Here is an 18,261-nt window from a genome sequence, read left to right on the forward strand (position 1 = left end):
AGGAAGGAATCCGACGTAAAAGCTTGGTAAACAAACATGCAAATCAAACCTCTGAAGATGGAGGGCACTGATTCGCTGTGGCGACCCTTTGTACGGAAAAGCCAAAAGGAAAAGAAGAAATTGGCATTTGAAAAATTGGGTGCGCAGGTCCATTCACTGTGTAGTTCAAAATAAGAGATTGAAAATAATCACAATGTCAAAAGCGCATGAAAATCAAATTCTCAAATTTTTATTTGTAGGAAAATACTTTAGGTACATACAAGCTGTACATTAAACCTCTCAAAAATTAATGCATCTTCCCATGGAGGGGAAAAGAAAGCTGATAAGATGAACAGAAACAAGGCAGATTTTTGTTTAGAAAAACAATCAAGTCTTCAAATGGCTTGATAAAAATGAGCCAGAGTTGTTTATTGCCCCTCAATTTATGGATTGACCCAGAAACAAACTTGAAATCAAAATAGATTTTTTTCACTCCCAAATATTTACACTGTATTACCCCCAACCCAGGAAATCAGTTTTCACCATTTTTCTTATCAAAAGCCCAAAAGTTGCTAAGAAGCAAAAGCGCACCAGGTGTGCTAAATGAAGGACAGCTGTCAACGTTTGAGTGCGCGGGCGAAAGAGTGGGGATTTTTTGGGCAGTTTTGTCAAGGCGAGCGTTCTTTCGGTTCTTTCTTCAATCGGTTTCAAGCAAAAGGCCGCATGAATGGAATAGCAAGTGCTACATCGACGTAGCACGCTAGAAACCAAAAGAGAAATACATTTGTGACACTTGCGCGACGCTCTTTCAAAACACAAGTGCAGCCCCACAACACGTGGAGCCTCCTCTCCGTCACAGACAGAAAATCAAAATAAAAGGGTTGGCAATAAAATAATCTGAGGTATTCAAAGCAGCCTCTACGTCACGCCTTCTTCTAAAACTCTCCTGTGGCACTTTTGTGCGTGATCGTCTGGAATTTTCACTCATCTCCCCCTGCCGCATCTTCTGACGCGGCTTTCGTTCTCCGCCCCTTCCTCCGAAGCTCGCGCCCGCGATGCCGAGGTCCGGATCCGTGGCCCAGTTTCTCAGTCCCGCCTGGTGATGGGAGCTCACTCGTTGAGGGACAGGATGATGTCGTCTTCCAGGTCGGAGTTGTCGGAACTGTCTGCTTGAGGGCGAAAGTGAATATTTAAAGGACAACCAACACCAATTTTTTTTGTTTCCTAACTGACATCAGAAAAAGGTTTTATAGCATCTAAAATACCCAAAACGAGAGCAAAGCAGGCACATACCGTTGTCAACGTCCAGTTCCGCATCCTCGATATCGGAGTCGTCATCGTTGTCGTCGTCGTCCCCTGCGTCCAAATCCTCCTCAAGGAGGCGAGCCACTTCTTCATCGGAGGGGGAGAACTCATCGTTGCCCTCGTCGTCGTCATCATCGCCGCCGTTGTCGTTCTCAAGCTCCGCAATAAGAGGATCCGTGTCCACGTCGTCGTCCGAATCATCGTCGTCGTCGTCATCTTCCTCCTGATCGTCGTCCTCCTGGGACGCAAATTCAAATCATCACAAGCCGAATACGGAGGAGCCAGTTGACATGAACCGGGTGAAATGGAAAACCGGTAGAGACTGAAAAAAGGTGGGGCGGGGGCTCGCCGGGACTGGAATTTGACACCCATGGCACACAAAAGCAAGACTTAAAGGACAACCGATGTCACTTTTTTGTTTCCTGACATCAGAAAAACGTTTTATAGCATCTAAAATACCCAAAACATGCAGTATGATATTTTTACTCAAGTGCAAAACACCAATAAAAATGACTTAAAGTGTCCAAAATCTGCAAAAAATTGAGCTGCGAATTGGGCGTTTTCAGAAAGTCCCGCCTCCAGTTCGTGACGTCACGCCAAGACGTCTTGCATTGCTGGAGAATCAAAACAATGGCTTCAGATTCGGAGAATATGCATTCTTGTTACACATCCAGTCATGAATATGATTCAAATAGTTCTGAAGAGGAAAGCATAGATGTTTGCAATCGATTAAAGAATTTATTCCATGCCATTTTGAGGCAAAATTGGGGGGAAATGTATGACCAAAAAAGGGGCAGAAAAATGGCGACCAAGCTCCGTGTGAGGAATTAATCAGCCCGTTTCTACAGGCTGATAAATTCCTTACATGGAGCTTGGTCACCCTCTTCTGGCTTTTTTTGGTGCAACATGACGTTTTCAGACCAAACAAGTACAGCAAAATATATTGACGTGATGGAAGGACTTCTACAATGTGTCCTTTTTTCGGTCAGGGGCGTTCCTTCAGTGACGTCACGTCACTTCTGGCTCTTTTTGGTGCAACATGACGTTTTCAGACCAAACAAGTAAAGCAAAATATATTGACGTGATGAAAGGACTGCTACAATGTGTCCTTTTTTCGGTCAGGGGCGTTCCTTCAGTGACGTCATATATATATATATATATATATATATATATATATATATATATATATATATACACACACACACACACACACACACACATACAGTAAAGTCTCATAATATCGATATCGGTTATATCGATAGTACTGCTTATTACGATACTATTTCTATGAACGGAACGGATATATCGATAGTCCGGTTATATCGATATTTTTTCCTACTCCCGAGAATATCGATATAACGAGACTTTACTATATATATATATATATATATATATATGAGAAAATCAGCATCAGACAACCTTTATTTGTCCCACAATGGGGAAATAAATTTGCAGATATATATATATATATATAGTAATGTGATTTCTACAAAATGTCAGAAAGTATTATTGAAAATAAATGATAATACTCACCATTAATTTGAATGGTTTTCTGTTCCTCATGATTGAGCCGAATAAAATGATGTGGTGGGCCAGATTTGGCCCCTGGGCCTTGACACAATGCTTTATAGCATCACCCTGCATTCTACATCATAGTTGGCAGCCATTTTAATGGAAATGTTTTCTGACAAAAATTTGTGACGTCCCCGGGTGTACGTTGTCACAAGGTTTGACTGCAAGAATGCAATAAAATACCTGATCCTCATCATCCTCCTCTTCTTCCTCCGCCAGTCTTTGTCGGCCAACTTCGTAAAGGCGGCAGACTGTGTCCGTGTTGATGGAGTCTTGGTTCTACAAAACAAAAGCTTTATATAATTTTTTTAAATCCACCCACCCGTTTTCTATGGCTTCCATCCAGTGTGGGGGCAGCAGGGGCAACGGTTTCAGTAGGAAAGTTCAGATTTCCCTCTCCCCACCACACAGCTCCAGCCAAAGAGTCTCCCCAGCATGTCCTAAGTCAACCCTCGTGCCCAGAACACCTCGCCACGGAGGCATCGTAATCAGATGCCTGAGCCACCTCAGCTTGTTCCTGTCTGTGGAGGGTTCCATTCTGAGCTCATTGCGGATGACTGAGCTTGTCATACTCTCTCGAAGAGAGAGACCAGACGACCTATGTAAAAACCCCGACGGGAAACGATTCCGACAGACAAGCCGGCAATGTGAACCAAACTGGGACATTGGTGGTCTGATTTGGGCGAGTTAGTTCGTTCCCTCATATCCTCAAGGACCCTGCGAGGAATGTCGATCTGGTCCACTGTTCCACAGCTAGGATGAAAATCACTTGACTTTCCGACCAATCTTCCCAACTCGCCAACCCCAAATTGACTTTTCCAGGTAGACCAAGGAAGAAATGGGCTCCAAGTGTTGGAAATGAAACATGATGCGGCTCGGCTTACCTCAATCACAGCAAGGTAGCAGTCTTTCGAGTTTGTGCACAGGTCAAAAATATTCTTCTTGACATCAATGGTGGCTAGGAGGGATATGGGGAGAGGTTAGGGAGAACCACATGAGTCAAGTACGCATACATAAAATCCCCTTTTGAGGTCACTCAAGAGGCAGAGGCACAAAGACGGTGAGCCGCCATACCAATTGGTTTGTAATCGGTGGCATTGAACGTCCGAAAGGACGACCCAAAAGGACTTTTCATCTGCATCTCCATCATGTCGTCTTCGTCATCAGCCTGTAATATGGCTGCAAAAACAACATGTGGGTGAAAAGCAGATTCGGGGCGGCACCTCCAACCACGAGGTGTTTCTTCACCTCCATAAATGACGGTGCCGTTGTTGTTGAAGACCGTCCTGCACTGGTCCAGAGCAGGAACCGTGTGGAGGAGGTGGAAGGTTCGGAGGTCCCACTAATGATTCAGATTAAGGAATCGTCGTAGCGACATTCTCTTGCAATCCGCGGCGACATGATGAATGGATTAAAAAAAAAGGAAAAAAGGATACAATTTCCGTATTAATGATGACCTCCAGGCCATTGGGGTGGAACACGCCACTGATGTTCATGTTGAACTTGTCAAATTTATGGATGGCTTGAGCGGAGCGCACGTCCCACAGGACGCCGTCGTTCAGCACCAGGTCATCGGTGGGGTTAAAGGTGGCGCAGTTCCTCTTGTAGTTATTGGCCAGGTCGGGGTTATTCAGGGTCAGCGTCACCTGGCCCGTCTGGATGTCGTAAATCTAAAGGGAGACAAATACAGTGGGACCTTGGCTTACGAACTTAATTGGTTCCCAGAGTGTGTAAGGTGAAAAGTGTGTATCCCAAAAATTAATTTCTCATAGGAAACCATTAAAATGAGAATAATCCGTTCACAGGTCCCCATATAACAATTTTCTTCTTTCTAATTTTCTAAGCCTTAAAACTACACAAAATATACCTTATTTTATGTATAATAAATATGCAATATTTATTATGATTAAAGAAATAAACTGTACTGTACAATAAAGTCATTTTATTTACCTTTGTGATGGTCGTTAATGGCTTGATGGAATGGTGTTCCTCAGCATTAAACAGCCCCCCCCCCACCCCCCCCCTGCTGGGTTCTTGACCAATCACGTAGCTTTAACCGAAGACGTCATTTTGTTTTTGGAGAACGGCCTCACTCTCTCTCTCTGTCTGTCTGTGTAAGCTCTCAGTCGTACAGGAGTGGTCAATCGATGAGGTTTCTTCAGCCGTTATCTGTACTTTTTTTTGAAGGTGTCGGACGTTTCGCCTCCTATCCAAGAGGCTTCGTCAGCGAACTAAAGTCTTACTGGTCGTATCGGCCCTATTTATATACCCCTAATGTCCAGACATGGCGGCGCCGGACACAGCTATGATAGGTCCCTGCTCTCAGGTTGGGGGGAGCAGAGGACCACTCCCTGTGGCCCCACTGATTGTTCCTACATTCCTGACTAACGACTGGCCTGTTTGCCCCACTCCCTCCAGTATCACCTCATCAGCATTACGAATGTTGCCTAACCTGTTTTGCCTAAGCAGGCTATTGTATGAACGATCCAAATTGAACCTCACCCCACCAGACCGGTTTAATGAAGGATTTAGTTGTTTTATGAGAATCGCTTCTTTTACTCCCCTTTCAAACCATCTATGTTCTTTCGCCAAGATTTTAACCTCATTGTCGTCAAATGAGTGGTTGCTAGCTTTTAGGTGCAAATGTACTGCCGATTGAGGCCCACTGGTATTATCCCTGCGATGTTGATAAAGTCTTTTTTTGAGAATTTGTTGAGTCTCTCCAATGTACTGCTCTTTGCAATTTTCATTCTTACAATGTATCGAATAAACTACATTACTTTGTTTTTCATTTGGCAGCCTATCTTTTGGATGCACTAATTTTTGCCTTAACGTGTTTATCGGTTTGAAATAAGTAGGAATTTTGTGTTGCCAAAGGACTCTGTAGTTTTTCAGAAACTCCTGCAATGTAAGGTACTGCTACTCCTCTCCTTTTTGTATCTTCAGAATTTTTGGTTTCATTCCCTATTCCTTCTTTCTGACATTTGTTGAATGACCACTGAGGGTACCCACAGTTAGTGAGTGCTCTCCTGACATGTTTTGACTCCTTTTCTCTACCTTCAATGCTTGTTGGTATTAGTTTAGCCCTATGCTGGAGGGTTCTGATAACTCCTAGTTTGTGTTGTAAAGGGTGGTTAGAATCAGGACAAAAACATTGGCCACCATTTTCTTGTTAGGAGAACGGGCTCGTTCGTGAATGACACATCACTCATTGTGGCAGCTCCGTGTGTATCCCGAAAAATAGTTCGTATGCCAAGGTAAAATTGTCATAAATGTAACGTTCGTAAACCGAAAACTTCGTAAGCCAAGCGCCCACTGTACTCTTGGTGGCCGTTTGACCTCTCCCGGAATATTCTGTGGTGTCGGGTTGCGACATACGTGCGCTTGTTGCTCCTCGGTCCCGATGACACGATCTTGGGACAGCTTGCTGAACTCCACGTAATGGTCACCCAGAAAGGAATGCCTGTAGCGCAACAGGAAAGCATTTTCAAACGGAACGCCTGAGAGCCCTGAAGCGAAGCTGCCGGACCTCGGCGTTGTCAGCTTGTCATCGGAAAATATACGTGTCTCGCCTTTCGAGCAAACTCCGTTTTGTAGTGCTTTATGCATCAAAAAAGAAAACAAACTGACGTCAACAGTTAGGAGAGCGAAAAGAATCATTACCCACTCTAGGACTTGTACATTGCAAGAAGCAAGACAAAGGCACGGAAAATCCGACAGGACCCTTCACACCTTACCCACCACCTTTTCCAGTGTCTCCCCTCAGGCAGGCGCTACCAATCCATGCACACCAAATCCAGAATACACTTCTTCCCTCCAGCGATTAACTCTCGAAACAGTCACCCAAATCTAACTGTGTAGGGGCTCTTTGCATTTTTGCACAACCCTGTGGAACACAATCTCCTTATAGCCATTGTAGCTCCAGCTCTGTACTCACTTGAACCACTGTTACTGACCTATATAATCTGCGGCACAAGACAATTTGAGCCGCTCAAAGACATCTGCATCATTGCACAATAGCAAGCACAGCTTCTCACTTTGCACATTGTCTCACAGCTGTTGTCAAACTTGCATCAAGGGTGTCAAAGTAATTTTTTTACAGCCGGCCAGATTGTAGTTACAGTTTCTCCTGGAGGGCCGTTATGAATTTGAGGAAGCCATTATAATGTTTAACACGCCGGCTTTACAGTGCAGAAGTCGCCGGTTCACGTCCCGCTCCGGCCTCCCTGAGTGGAGTTTGCATGTTCTCCTCGGGCCTGTGTGGGTTTTCTCTGGGTCCTCCAGTTTCCTCCCACATTCCAAAAAACATGCATGGCAGGAAGATTGAACACTCCAAATTGTCCCTAGGTGTGAGAGTGACTGTTGTATGTCTTCTTGTGCCCTGCGATTGGCTGGCAACCAATTTAGGGTGTCCCCCGCCTCGTGCCCGAAGACAGCTGGGATAAGCGGTAAATGGATGGATGGATGGTTTTTAAATTTGCTGTCAAGAATAATGACTGTTTTTGTGGTTAACATACGATAATATGAAATTTTGGTTCGTACTTCAGCAAGCATCATGCCACTTGACATGCTTGATTTGCTTTCGCGGACCGAATAAAATGATGTGGCGGGCCGATTTGGCCCCCGGGCCTTGACTCTGACAATGTAATTTAGACCAGGAGTGTCAATCATTGTTTGCCGTGGGCCACGTTGTAGTTTCTGTTTCCTTTCGGAGGCCATTATGAATTTGGGGAAGCCATTAGAATGTTTCATCCCCTTCAACATATTACACATAGAGTGCGCAACAAATGAATGAATAACTATTTTTCAAATCTGAAGTCAACAATAATGACTGGTATTGTGGTTTACATACGGCAATTTGAAATTTTGTTTGGGGCTTCAGCAAGCATCATGCCACTTGACATGCTTGATTTGCTTTTGCGGGCCGAATAAAATGATGTGGTGAGCCAGATTTGGCCCGCGGGACTTGACTTTGACACCCATGATATAAGAGATTAACCAGCAAGCTGAATAGAAAGAGAGCTATCTAGCTCGCCCGTTAGCTGGCTCGATTGCTAGCTAACTAGCTCAATAGATGAGCATGGCACTTGACATGCTTCATTTGCTTTGGCGGGCTACCTACTTCGCCAATGAAAATGAATCTGTTTCTGATTTTGCTGCTCTTTTTGTCCTCAAACCCCTCTCAAGTGAAAGCGGTACTTTAAAGGATCACCAACACAATTTTTTTGTTTCCTAACTGACATCAGAAAAACGTTTTATAGCATCTAAAATACCCAAAACATGCAGCAAAATACATTGACGTGATAGGACTGCTACAATGTCTTTTTTTCGGTCAGGGGCATTCCTTCAGTGACGTCACGTACGGACTCGTCACCAACTCAAAAACAAGACGTCCTGAATATTTAGCGCTAGTCTTAAAACGTACAATATAGCTATATGGGGTGGAATCTTTGGAAAATGCGGTCAGTTGAAATCATTTGAAGTGATTTTACAAATTATGGACACAACTTGTCCGGAGGCGTCGGTTGTCCTTTAAGAAAAAATGCATTTGTTTGGTGGACGGGCAACTCACTTCATGATGAACACCGACTTCATCCCCCACAGCGCCGACGTCGGGTAATTCCAGGAGGCCGACGTTAAAATCAAGGAGCCGTCCTAAAAACCAAAGGAGTAGTTGAAAGGGGCGCGAGTAAGGCACGGAGAAGAAAGGGGACCCGGTGCGCCTACCCGAGAAGGCTCCAGGTGAGTAATGGCGGAGCTGTGACAGCTGTAGCTGGCCTCCTCCTGGCCCGTGAAGACGTTGTAGAGTTTGAGTTGTCCGGCGCAGGTGCCGAGCATCAGGAAGCGTTCGCGAGCCGAAAAGGCACAGCACGTGAATCCGCTTTCGTTCTCGTCGGCTTTCCGGAAAACGGAGATGGGGCGGAATCTGGAGGGGGCAGAATATGCATCAAAGCTGAACGGGTGCGTGGGGGCGAGGGAGGCGGCAACCTGCTGAAGATGAGGTGTCGGTCGAAGCAGCCGCCATCGGCGCCGCCGTATCTGGGGTAGATGACCCTGCGCATGTGGCGCGAGGTGAAGTTAAGGGGGGCCTGCCGCCGCTGTTTGGGCTCGGGGCACTGGTGGGGGGTGAAGAGAGAAAAGGGGGGGCAGGTGGCCACAGGGTTTTTGCAGCGCGCGTGCTGCTCACGCAGGTAATCTGTGATGATGGCGTCCAAGGCCGGTGGGGACGGCAGGTGCCTGTCAAACTGCTTCTTCATGGCTGGTGTCTGGCTGAAGGCGCCGTGGTCCGACTTCTGCCGGAGCACCCGGGGCCTCTTGCCGCACCCCCAGGCGTGCCGCTCCCGGGAGAAGACAATCCGGCCGATTAGGGGAGAGCCGTTGGCGCAGTGGAGCGCCGCCCCCGCTCCGGCCTGCGACGGGCAGGGTCGCGCCTGCGAGTGGGCTGGCGAGGCGGCTGAGGGGGGGTGGGCGCCAAGTCTGGCGCCCACCCCGTTGGCGAGCCGGGGGGTGCGGGGCAGGCTGGCCATGGGCGGCGGCGCTAATGGGGCGGCGCAAACGAAGGAAGGCGACGGGCATACGGCAGGCAGGTCGGCTTCCTTGGTGAGGGCGGTGGCCGTGTCGTGGAGGCCTTTCGAGACCAGGTGGTTGCGAATCAGCAGGAGAAGCTCTTTCTCGGGGAAGGCGATGCGGGACTGGGCCACCACGCTGGCCCTCTGCAGCCACGCCAGCGACACGTCGGTCCCGATCAGCAAGGGTTTCCCAGAGATCCGTTCCATCAGCTCGGCCGCAAATTTGCAGAACTTGACGTGCTCGCTGCGTTTGTCCTGAAGGACCGGTTCCTTCATCAGCTGCTGAATGTGGCCACTGCTGAACAGGGGCAGCTTGCTGATGATCTGCCGGACCGAGGTGGAGCGGGACAGACCCACTAGGGCCTTGCAGGCCAGCGCCCGGATTTGATCCGCGTCGGTGATAGGCATCTTGACCGTCAGCAGGGAGAGCAGGACCTACGGAATAAAGGACATGGGGGAGTGTTGACTTTCGCCATTCAAGCTCACAAAGAAACGGCACCACGGTAGCCGCAAAACTAAGTACCTTAATGCCGTTGTTGGACTGCACCACATTCCACATCTTAGTGAGCACGTTCTCACCAGCTTTGGTCAGGTGGGGGAGGCGACGACGGGGAGTGCCGGCGATGAACTTGCCAATGCTGGACATGCGTTTGTCGGGAGCGCACACGCAGTTGATGACGACCTGAAGGGCCGACTTCTGAATCTCGGCATCATTCACAAACACTTCTCCCTCGGCCACCGCGAGGACAATGTTCATTCCTGGACTCAAAAAAGAAATCGTCAGCGTGAGCTCCTTGGTTGGTCGAGAAATAGCCCAGCTTTATGTTCCCCACCCCCTATAGATATGAGCTAAAACAGATATGTTCAAAATCGGGCCCAGGGGCCCAATGCGGCCCGTAGTCAATTTACATCCGTTGCACATTTACCTCCCGTCATGAAAACAATAAGGTCTGGACCATGTGTGGAATGAATACATTGGGCAGTAGCGCTGTTCCCTGCATGTGGTAAGTGCTGACATCTCGAGGCTCGATTGGGAATAAATTAGTCAAGGAGTCATTGACTCAATCTTCTTTTCCTTTCAGCTTTCCCCTTCAGGGATCGCCACATCGAATCAGTGTCCTCCATTTTCAGAGGTTTGATTCGCATGTTTGTTTTGGCCAAGCTTTTACATAGGATGCCCTTCCTGACACAACCCTCTGTATTTGCTCAATGAGCCCCCCCCAATTTCTAAAATGGTAATTTTCTTTTTTTTTTTTTGAAATGGCGATTTTCTAATGTGTTTTATTTCTGGCAATTTTTAAATATTATTATAAAATGGTGATTTTCTTTTTTTATTTTATTTCTAAAATGGCGATTTCCTATTTTTTTATAAAATGGCGATTTTCTGTTTGTTTTTTTTCTATAATGCAGATTTTCTATTTTTTTTAATTTCTAAAGTGACGATTTTTAATTATTTTTATAAAATTGTGATTTTGTAATGTTTTATTTCTAAAATGGTGATTTTTAAATTATTTTTCTACAATGGTGATTTTCATATTTTTTTTTTTCTAAAATGCCGATTTTCGATATATTTTTTAAATAGAGTTTCATTCAATGCAGCGCAAGAAATCTTACACTCACTTCTTTCATAAGAAAAAAAGAGTTAATTCCAAAGCTATATGAGTCTGGAGTAATATGAGGTGCAAGTGGGGGGTCGGCTGTACAAAAGGCAAATGCTGCCCCCTCTTGGGAGGGAAAAACTTGTCTGACCAGCGCTTTATGGGCACCCCCACTGCAAGAAAAACCAAAACCCGAACAAATTCGGGAATGGCGCTCCACGTCATATTTTCAATTCCTGAATAAATTCGAGAATGGCAGTGAATGAGTTGAGATAGCTGAAATTAAACATAAAAAGCAAATGCGAAACACAGAATGACTCGCTGAAATGTATTTCAATTAATTGCCGTTATATGTCAAGAATGTCTGCCAAGATTGCCCACCCCCCTAAATTTTTAACACACCAAATCTGGCACCCTTTTCAAAAACTTTTGCACACCCCTGAGCTAAAAGATGAAAATGTGGCAAGCACACCTGCGCTGGAAATGGTCGACCCGCCCTCGTCCACGACAGCAACGGTCTCGCATAACAGCATTTGAGTCTTTGGTACGACAGTGAGGATACTCAGGATGTCTAGAGCGTAGCGCACCGTGTCACTCCTGCGAAATAAAAAAACAAAGGTCGTCACTCCAGGTCGAAGGCAAAACCCAAGCGGGAGTTGCGCCATAGCCAGTGTGCGCACCTGCCATAGTAGGTCCTCCAATCACATGCAATGGAAATTAGTTGGAGTAGGAGTTGGACGCAGGAGAGCTTGTGGAAGACCTCCGCCGGTTCCCAATACAAGCGAAGAGGACCGTGCTCGATGAGAAACTCCATCATCTCCACGACCTGCTCGCGGCCGTAACTGACCGCCTGCGAGCGAGGAGAGAAGCCGAATGAGTCCGAACCGAACATCCGTCCGAACGTCGGCTGGGAAAATACCTTGTAATGGGGCTGGGAGTGAATGGGTGCCCCGCCCTCCGTGCGCTGCAGGGACTGCTTCACCTGCTCCACCTTGATGGCCAGATGGGCCTCAAAGTAGCGGCGCAGCGCCATGCACGTGTGCTTCGCCGTTTGCCGGCTGGAGAAAATCTCGTCGTCACTCAGCAGCGCTCCCTGGTCGTCTGGGTTCAGGATCTCCAACGTGCTAATCTAGAAGCCGACAAGAGGCATCAAGATGTGAAGCGGAGCTCGGGGGCGGGGCCGGGCATACCAGATTGACGAGACGTCTCAGCCCGTCCTGCTTGTCAAAGAGCTCCAGGACGGCGCGGAAGGAGAAGGAAATGGAGAAGAACATGGTGGCGTGGCAGCAGCCCGACGCATGTGAGCATTCCAGCAGCCACAGTGTGTAGCCGACCACGTCCGCCAGAACCGAGTGGGGCAGCATGCACACCTTGGGACAGAGAAATGGTCACAACATCACGACTATATTCCAGATCACCATGGGGCTCCATCCTGTCACAATAGGCTGAAAGTGACAGTGATACAGTATTGATAGTGTATCATTGAAATCCTCAACCCAAATCTCTCTGTTTCTTTGTCTCACCCCCTTCCTAAGATTTGCACAACTGAGTTGGGGGGGAAAATCTGTTTGCGAAATTCTGCACCCCCCTTAGTAAATGGTAGTAGGCTGTGGTCAGAGCGAAGCGATCAGATTCAACCTTCTGATAATGAACCTTTTAAAAAAAAGTCAACCTTGTTTTTGTGGGAACAAAACAGATTCTACCATGCCTTTGGAAAGTCATGTAAAGTTTTTAAATGGTTTATTTTGGGGTCTTTTTTTTATATTTTAAAAACCCATCATTTGAACACAGGTGTGTAAATGGTTGAAATCTGCGACACACGCACAATGTATTCAGAGGATAGTAATTACTAGTGTAATGGTTCACCCATTTTCTATTTCCTCAATATACAATGCACACATTAACGGCTTTCCTTCCAATAGGAGAAGAACCAATGAGAACAGCAGAGGCCCCAGAATTGAGCCCTGTGGAACACCACACTACAATGGGGCTGTTTCAGAGCATTCAATCACTAAGATCAGGAAATGTTTAAGAAACACGGCAAATTGTTCATTTTCGGTGTATGAGCTTATATTGTGTGTGTATGTTTTTTTTGTTGTTAACCCTATCGATGCCATAATTTGAACATTTTATTTTTGGAAGAATATTTAATGCTGAATCATTTCATTGGCTTCTCAGGAAGGCATATCAATCAAGAAATGTAGAAATATTTTTTTACAATATTTATAATATTGATCGTAAGTAAAATCTCATCCCATATTTCTATTAGTTTTAGAGATAAAACAATAGCAGAAGAGTGTATACACCAGAATACAAAGATAGGAAACCATTTTATGGATATTTAGTAACAAACAAACGATATAAAACTGAGCAAAGTTATTTGTATGCAATTGGACGGCTGGAGTAATTCTGATGCAATCTTGTGTTGACAGCTGAAAAATGCTACATGTCGCTAGATATCGGAAGAATGGTGTACTAACTTATACCGACAGCAAATTTGGGAAGAAACTTACTCTCCTTTCTTTTCTACGAGTAAAAATTCATGGCGGTACTCATTGGTACCTTCAGTATCAAAATTAATGTACCCGTTCCATGGCGTCCTGGTTATAGGCAAGGTAGTAGAGACACAGGGAGACTCCAGTGGCCGCCATTGAGGGCCTGGGGATCTCAAGCAATTTCTGAACTCCTTCGTGTGCCACAAACTCAGCGGCAAACTTCTTGTGAAGCAAAAGAGAGGCCAAGTACTGCGAGAGAAAGGCAAAAATAAAAGGGTGACATTTCGATGGCGGTTGGTGGCCGCGGTTCACACCGAGCGCAGGACTTCACCTTGAGGGCTTCAAATGTGAGCTGGACGTCGTTGGTCTGCTTCAGATCCATATAATGCATCAACAGCTCCCGGGCCCCCATTTGCATGAATACGGCCAACAGCTGAGGGGAGATTGGATGGAAACGCAAACGTTGACAAAGCATACCCGGATTAGGAAGAACAAAAAAAAGACCAACCCACCTCCTGATATTCACCCAGTGGAGTGAGGTACTGCAAAATGAGTCTCTGTTCAATCTCGGGGGTCAGAGGGTATAAGCGGTAGCTGTTGCCTATCACCCACGGGCTCATCTCGGACCAGCTGCTGTTGGAAAGCTCGCTTACATTCCGCTCCGGTTCCGGCAGCGAGAAAGTCAATTTGTGCTTGGCGGACCGACCACTCTCTTTCTCTGCTTTTCGTTTGGGGTAACTACTAGCGTCAGATGCGCCGCCATACGATTCAGGGGCTGACATGGGCTTCATCATTGTTTTCACTGCGGAGGGTGCACAGCTGTTGGCCTTGTGAGGGGCATTGGGGTGAAAGGGAAGCTCCGACGCGCAATGGTTTATTTCAGCATCCTCCTCGGGTTCTTGTTCTTCTATTTCAGCACCGTTTTGGCCGAACGAGAAGGGCTTCTCAAAGCCTCCGTCGACCGTCTCCTCGTCCAAAGGCAGCAATGGTTCACTCAGACTTTTTCTGGGACTGGGACGTTTGACCTCTCTTTTTGTCTCTGCGTCTTTATTTTGCAGTTCACGCAAGCGATGCAGCATCAGTGGCACCTGTGAACCAAGAAAATGGAGAAACAAGCTGATTGTATTGTATGTGACCGAGATGCTACGGACCAAAGGAGGAGCTGGACATTTCTATTTTTAGACACATTGGAACTACAGTATGTCCCATCATCAGGGAGCCGACTGAGCACCCCCTACTGACCAAGAGGGAATTTTCTTCTCTGTAGTTAGCTGCAATGTCTTGGTTCTCCATGGCACCAGCCAGCAAACCTGTAGCATAGATGCGGAGTGGCTGCTCAGCCTCTTGAGCCCACTTGAACAACCTTTCAACTATTCCTTCCTAAAAAAAAGAAACAAGCGAGCAAGCCGTTATATTCAGGCACACACCTCGCATGTTTTTTTCATCATTATTTTTTACGAAACTGGCTAGTGAATGCTTCTTTAACATTTCATTTTTTTAACAACTAAATCAGGAAAACCGTGGAAATGGACTTTGCTTACATGGACTCTGACTCTACAAACAACGACAATAAACGGTGTAAAACAGCTGACTGATGGGGATGTTAACTCTTTGGTATTACAAACTTTGCAATCAGCTATTTTTTTTCATGCGCTCCCATCAAACAAAAAAGCCCCAGTGTGGTAAAGTGCTCGCAATGATTTTAACAATTCGATGACTGACGGCTTTGATTGAATAAAGAGTCTTTGAAAACAGTGTTTCTATAAAAAAACTTTTCTGTTAGCCTTGGTTGCTCTGATTCACAAGTTGCCCCACTGTGGTGTGGTCTTCTACGGGGTTCAATTCTGGGGCCTCTGCTGTTCTCATTGGCTCATCTCCCATTAGAAAGAAATACGTTAATTCCTTCCACTGCTCTGTGGATTCAGATTGACGTCCATTCAATAAAAAAAATGCTTTCTTGAATGTCACTTGAATTATTTTTGCCCCATGTAAAGTACTTTGGCTGGAAGGGTGCTATTGGCCTACACTTGAGTTGAGCAGGTCTCTATGTGCTGACTTAAAGGACAACAGACACCCTTTTTTGTTTCCTAACTGACATCATAAAAACGTTTCATAGCATCTAAAATACCCAAAACACGCAGGCTGATATTTGTAGTCAAATGCAAAACACCAATAAAAATGAGTTAAAGTGTCCAAAATCTGCCACAAATCAGCTCGAAACTGGGGATTTTCAGAAAGTCCCCGCCCCCAGTTCGTGACGTCACGCCAAGTCGTCTTGCCTTGCTCAAGAAACAAAACAATGGGCTCACGGAGTTCAGATTCATTGTTACTCATGCAGTTATGAATATGATTCAAATAGTTCTGAAGATGAAAGCATAAATGTTTGGAATCGATGAAAGGAGTCCTCCCATATCAATTCGAGCAGTCAATGACAGCAATGTATCGTCCCAGAAAATGCAGACGATGGCGCCCAAGCTCTGTTGGAAATGGGCTGATTTGTCTGCTGGGAATTTGTGTCAGCGAATATCAAATAGTTGTCTTGGTGCAACACACAACGATTCACCATCGCGCTATTTATGTGTTTTCCTTCTAATTTCGCTATCAACATGGATCAACACTACGTTTTCAGACCAAACAAAGTACCGCAAAATGCATTGTGTGTCGCTTTCTCGGTCAGCGGCGTTCCACATGTGACGTCACGTGGGGGATCGTCATCAACTCGAAAACAAGACTTCCTGAATATTCAGTGTGAGTCTTAAAACGTAAAAAATAGCTATATGAGGTGGAATCGTTGTAAAATACGTTCAGTAGAAGTCATTTGAAGTGATTTTACAAATTATGGACACAACTTGTCGGGAGCCGTCGGTTGTCCCTCAAAACCCACTAAACATGGAAATAAAGAAATTGCAAAGTAAATAATAATAATGATACATTTAATTCATAAGCGCCTTTCAAAACTCTCAAGGACACTTTACAGTCACAGGATATGCATTTCATAAATTGGTCTGAATCTTGAATGTTGCGGACACCAGAAATAAAATGCATTTTTGTCGAGTTCATTTAAACGCTAGTAGTAATGTACCTTTTCCTGAAAGACTACTGCTGTCTCCAAGCCAGGCATGATGTTCTGAAGCAGGCGACAAGCTTCTGCATTAAGGGCAAATTCTCTGCTGGCCATCACATAGCTATTCACCAACTGTGTAGGAAAATAAATCCGGTGAAACATGTTCAAATTTATTTTCCTTATATATTTTAGCAATGGGATGGTACTCTATATTCAGTGCGCTCCTGTGCGGAAGAATATACCCTTATACTGTATAAATGAACGTAATCAAGCCATCAAGGACTAAGGGTCAAAAGAACTGTTTAAAGAATGGAATATTGACATGTGTAGTATAATTAAGTTAACTACAAGATTGAAGAAAAATTGGAGGAGAGAAAAAAAGGCCCTCTTTTGCTATTTCAAACATCCTTACCGTGTTCATGAAGTCATCATTCTTAAAGAGGATCTTGAGCAAATGCCCTAACACACATTCTGGATCAGCTCTCCCTAGTGGCAAAGAAGGACCAGAAATGATATGAGCAAATGGACGAGTGTGCATAAACAAGTTCCAAAGATATTTATTGTTGTGTTTTCTTTATCATACCGGGATGTCGATCATCAAAAGGGTCTGGGTCCACTTTGTGGTACTCTTCCGTCTCCTTCTCAACAAGCTCAGAGATCCTGAAAGTTTTTTTCATCATTACCCCCCTCAAGCCAGATGGAATAAAATGGCGAACCCAATGACCCAGAAGCACTTACTTGGTGAGAATGTTTACTAGTTCTTGTGTGCTGCCTTGTTGTTGCCTCTCCCACTCTTCCAGTAGAGCAGTCAGCTCTGCCTTGGAGTCCACACTGGCAGATGCTAACGCCATAACTTCTATGAGGAACCACAGGAAAATGACCACTCAATTCAAAACCCGCCTCATGTGTGGCGACAGCCAGTGTGTCGTGGGTTACAATCAAAGAACTCTGACTGGAACCACTTTTGAAAGCAGTACTTGAACTCAATCAGCCGGAAACTACTTCGGAAAGATACGTTTTGTACATTTTGATACATTTTGCACGACTGTCTGTTTGCAGGTGATGCGGTCTCCGGGGACCACAACTGTCAAATACAAAAAAAGTGATCGAAAACAAGAACACACACATGAAGCAGGGAGACGGAGCGGTCATTCTGATTGAAGCAACACGTTAAGCGTTTACTCGCATTCGGATGATGTAAACAAGGTGCCTTCTTTGAGTCGCTGCAACTCGGCTAAACAAGGAAGCTAATCGCAGTCGGACTACCCATGACGAAGTACACGTGTTCACTTTAAAACTCAGTCTTGTGTTTACTTTCGATGGACACACCCGCATCATGTGAAATAAACCAATGTCGGAACTGCGGCGACTGGTTCGTATATTAGCTCAACTGTTGGCGTTAGCCATGCGCTAAGGGCATCGCAGGCAAACCTGGTTATTTAGCTAGCCAACATGCTAACTCACCTCGCTGTTGCGCTCACTTCTTCACTTTTGCCAGCGGCTTCCCAAATTTAACTAAGACGATACGGATCCAGACCCGACTGCTACGAGCAAACGCAATCGGGGGAATTTCACAGCCAAACCTTAAAATGTACAGTGTGGCTTTTTGTGTTGATGGTTGACTGTCATTATGGCGAACACGTTATCGACGTCATCGCGGCTGCGACAGTCCACTTATT

General features: G+C 45.6%; 1 protein-coding gene across 3 annotated transcripts; it reads right to left on the reverse strand.

The window, feature by feature from the left end:
- Nucleotides 1–213: 213 nt before the first annotated feature.
- On the reverse strand, nt 214–18,234 carry dcaf1 (ddb1 and cul4 associated factor 1). Of its 3 annotated transcripts, none has more exons than XM_089005706.1 (25): nt 18,047–18,234; nt 17,321–17,435; nt 17,166–17,242; nt 16,995–17,068; nt 16,601–16,714; nt 14,761–14,898; nt 14,031–14,606; nt 13,850–13,951; nt 13,609–13,767; nt 12,214–12,393; nt 11,943–12,152; nt 11,704–11,873; nt 11,496–11,620; nt 9,949–10,184; nt 8,845–9,860; nt 8,584–8,782; nt 8,429–8,511; nt 6,235–6,319; nt 4,293–4,526; nt 4,105–4,198; nt 3,931–4,035; nt 3,741–3,814; nt 3,040–3,135; nt 1,273–1,522; nt 214–1,148 (listed from the first exon to the last, which is right to left on the reverse strand). In XM_089005706.1, exons 2-25 carry the CDS (start codon nt 17,431–17,433, stop codon nt 1,090–1,092), a joined length of 4,569 nt encoding a protein of 1,522 aa, XP_088861832.1. In that variant the 5' UTR covers nt 17,434–17,435; nt 18,047–18,234; the 3' UTR covers nt 214–1,089. The 3 variants fall into 3 exon arrangements, with proteins under 3 accessions (XP_088861832.1, XP_088861841.1, XP_088861823.1); XM_089005715.1 differs by having other exon boundaries at nt 214–1,145; nt 17,321–17,438; XM_089005697.1 differs by having other exon boundaries at nt 17,321–17,438.
- Nucleotides 18,235–18,261: the final 27 nt, after the last annotated feature.

Source organism: Hippocampus bargibanti, linkage group LG01 (assembly GCF_051943395.1).
Source record: "Hippocampus bargibanti isolate YZ-2025 linkage group LG01, ASM5194339v1, whole genome shotgun sequence".
In the NCBI taxonomy this organism is placed as follows: Eukaryota; Metazoa; Chordata; class Actinopteri; order Syngnathiformes; family Syngnathidae; genus Hippocampus; species Hippocampus bargibanti.

Bases quoted from the DNA above. Each gene is read 5' to 3' on its own strand.
- dcaf1 (XM_089005706.1), bottom strand. From the start codon at position 17,433: ATGGCGTTAGCATCTGCCAGTGTGGACTCCAAGGCAGAGCTGACTGCT. The intron at 12,153-12,213 runs GTATGCCCGGCC...GTCGGCTTCTAG, and splicing joins TGAGACGTCTCGTCAATCTG to ATTAGCACGTTGGAGATCCT. The intron at 3,815-3,930 runs GTATGGCGGCTC...TATCCCTCCTAG, and splicing joins CACCGATTACAAACCAATTG to CCACCATTGATGTCAAGAAG.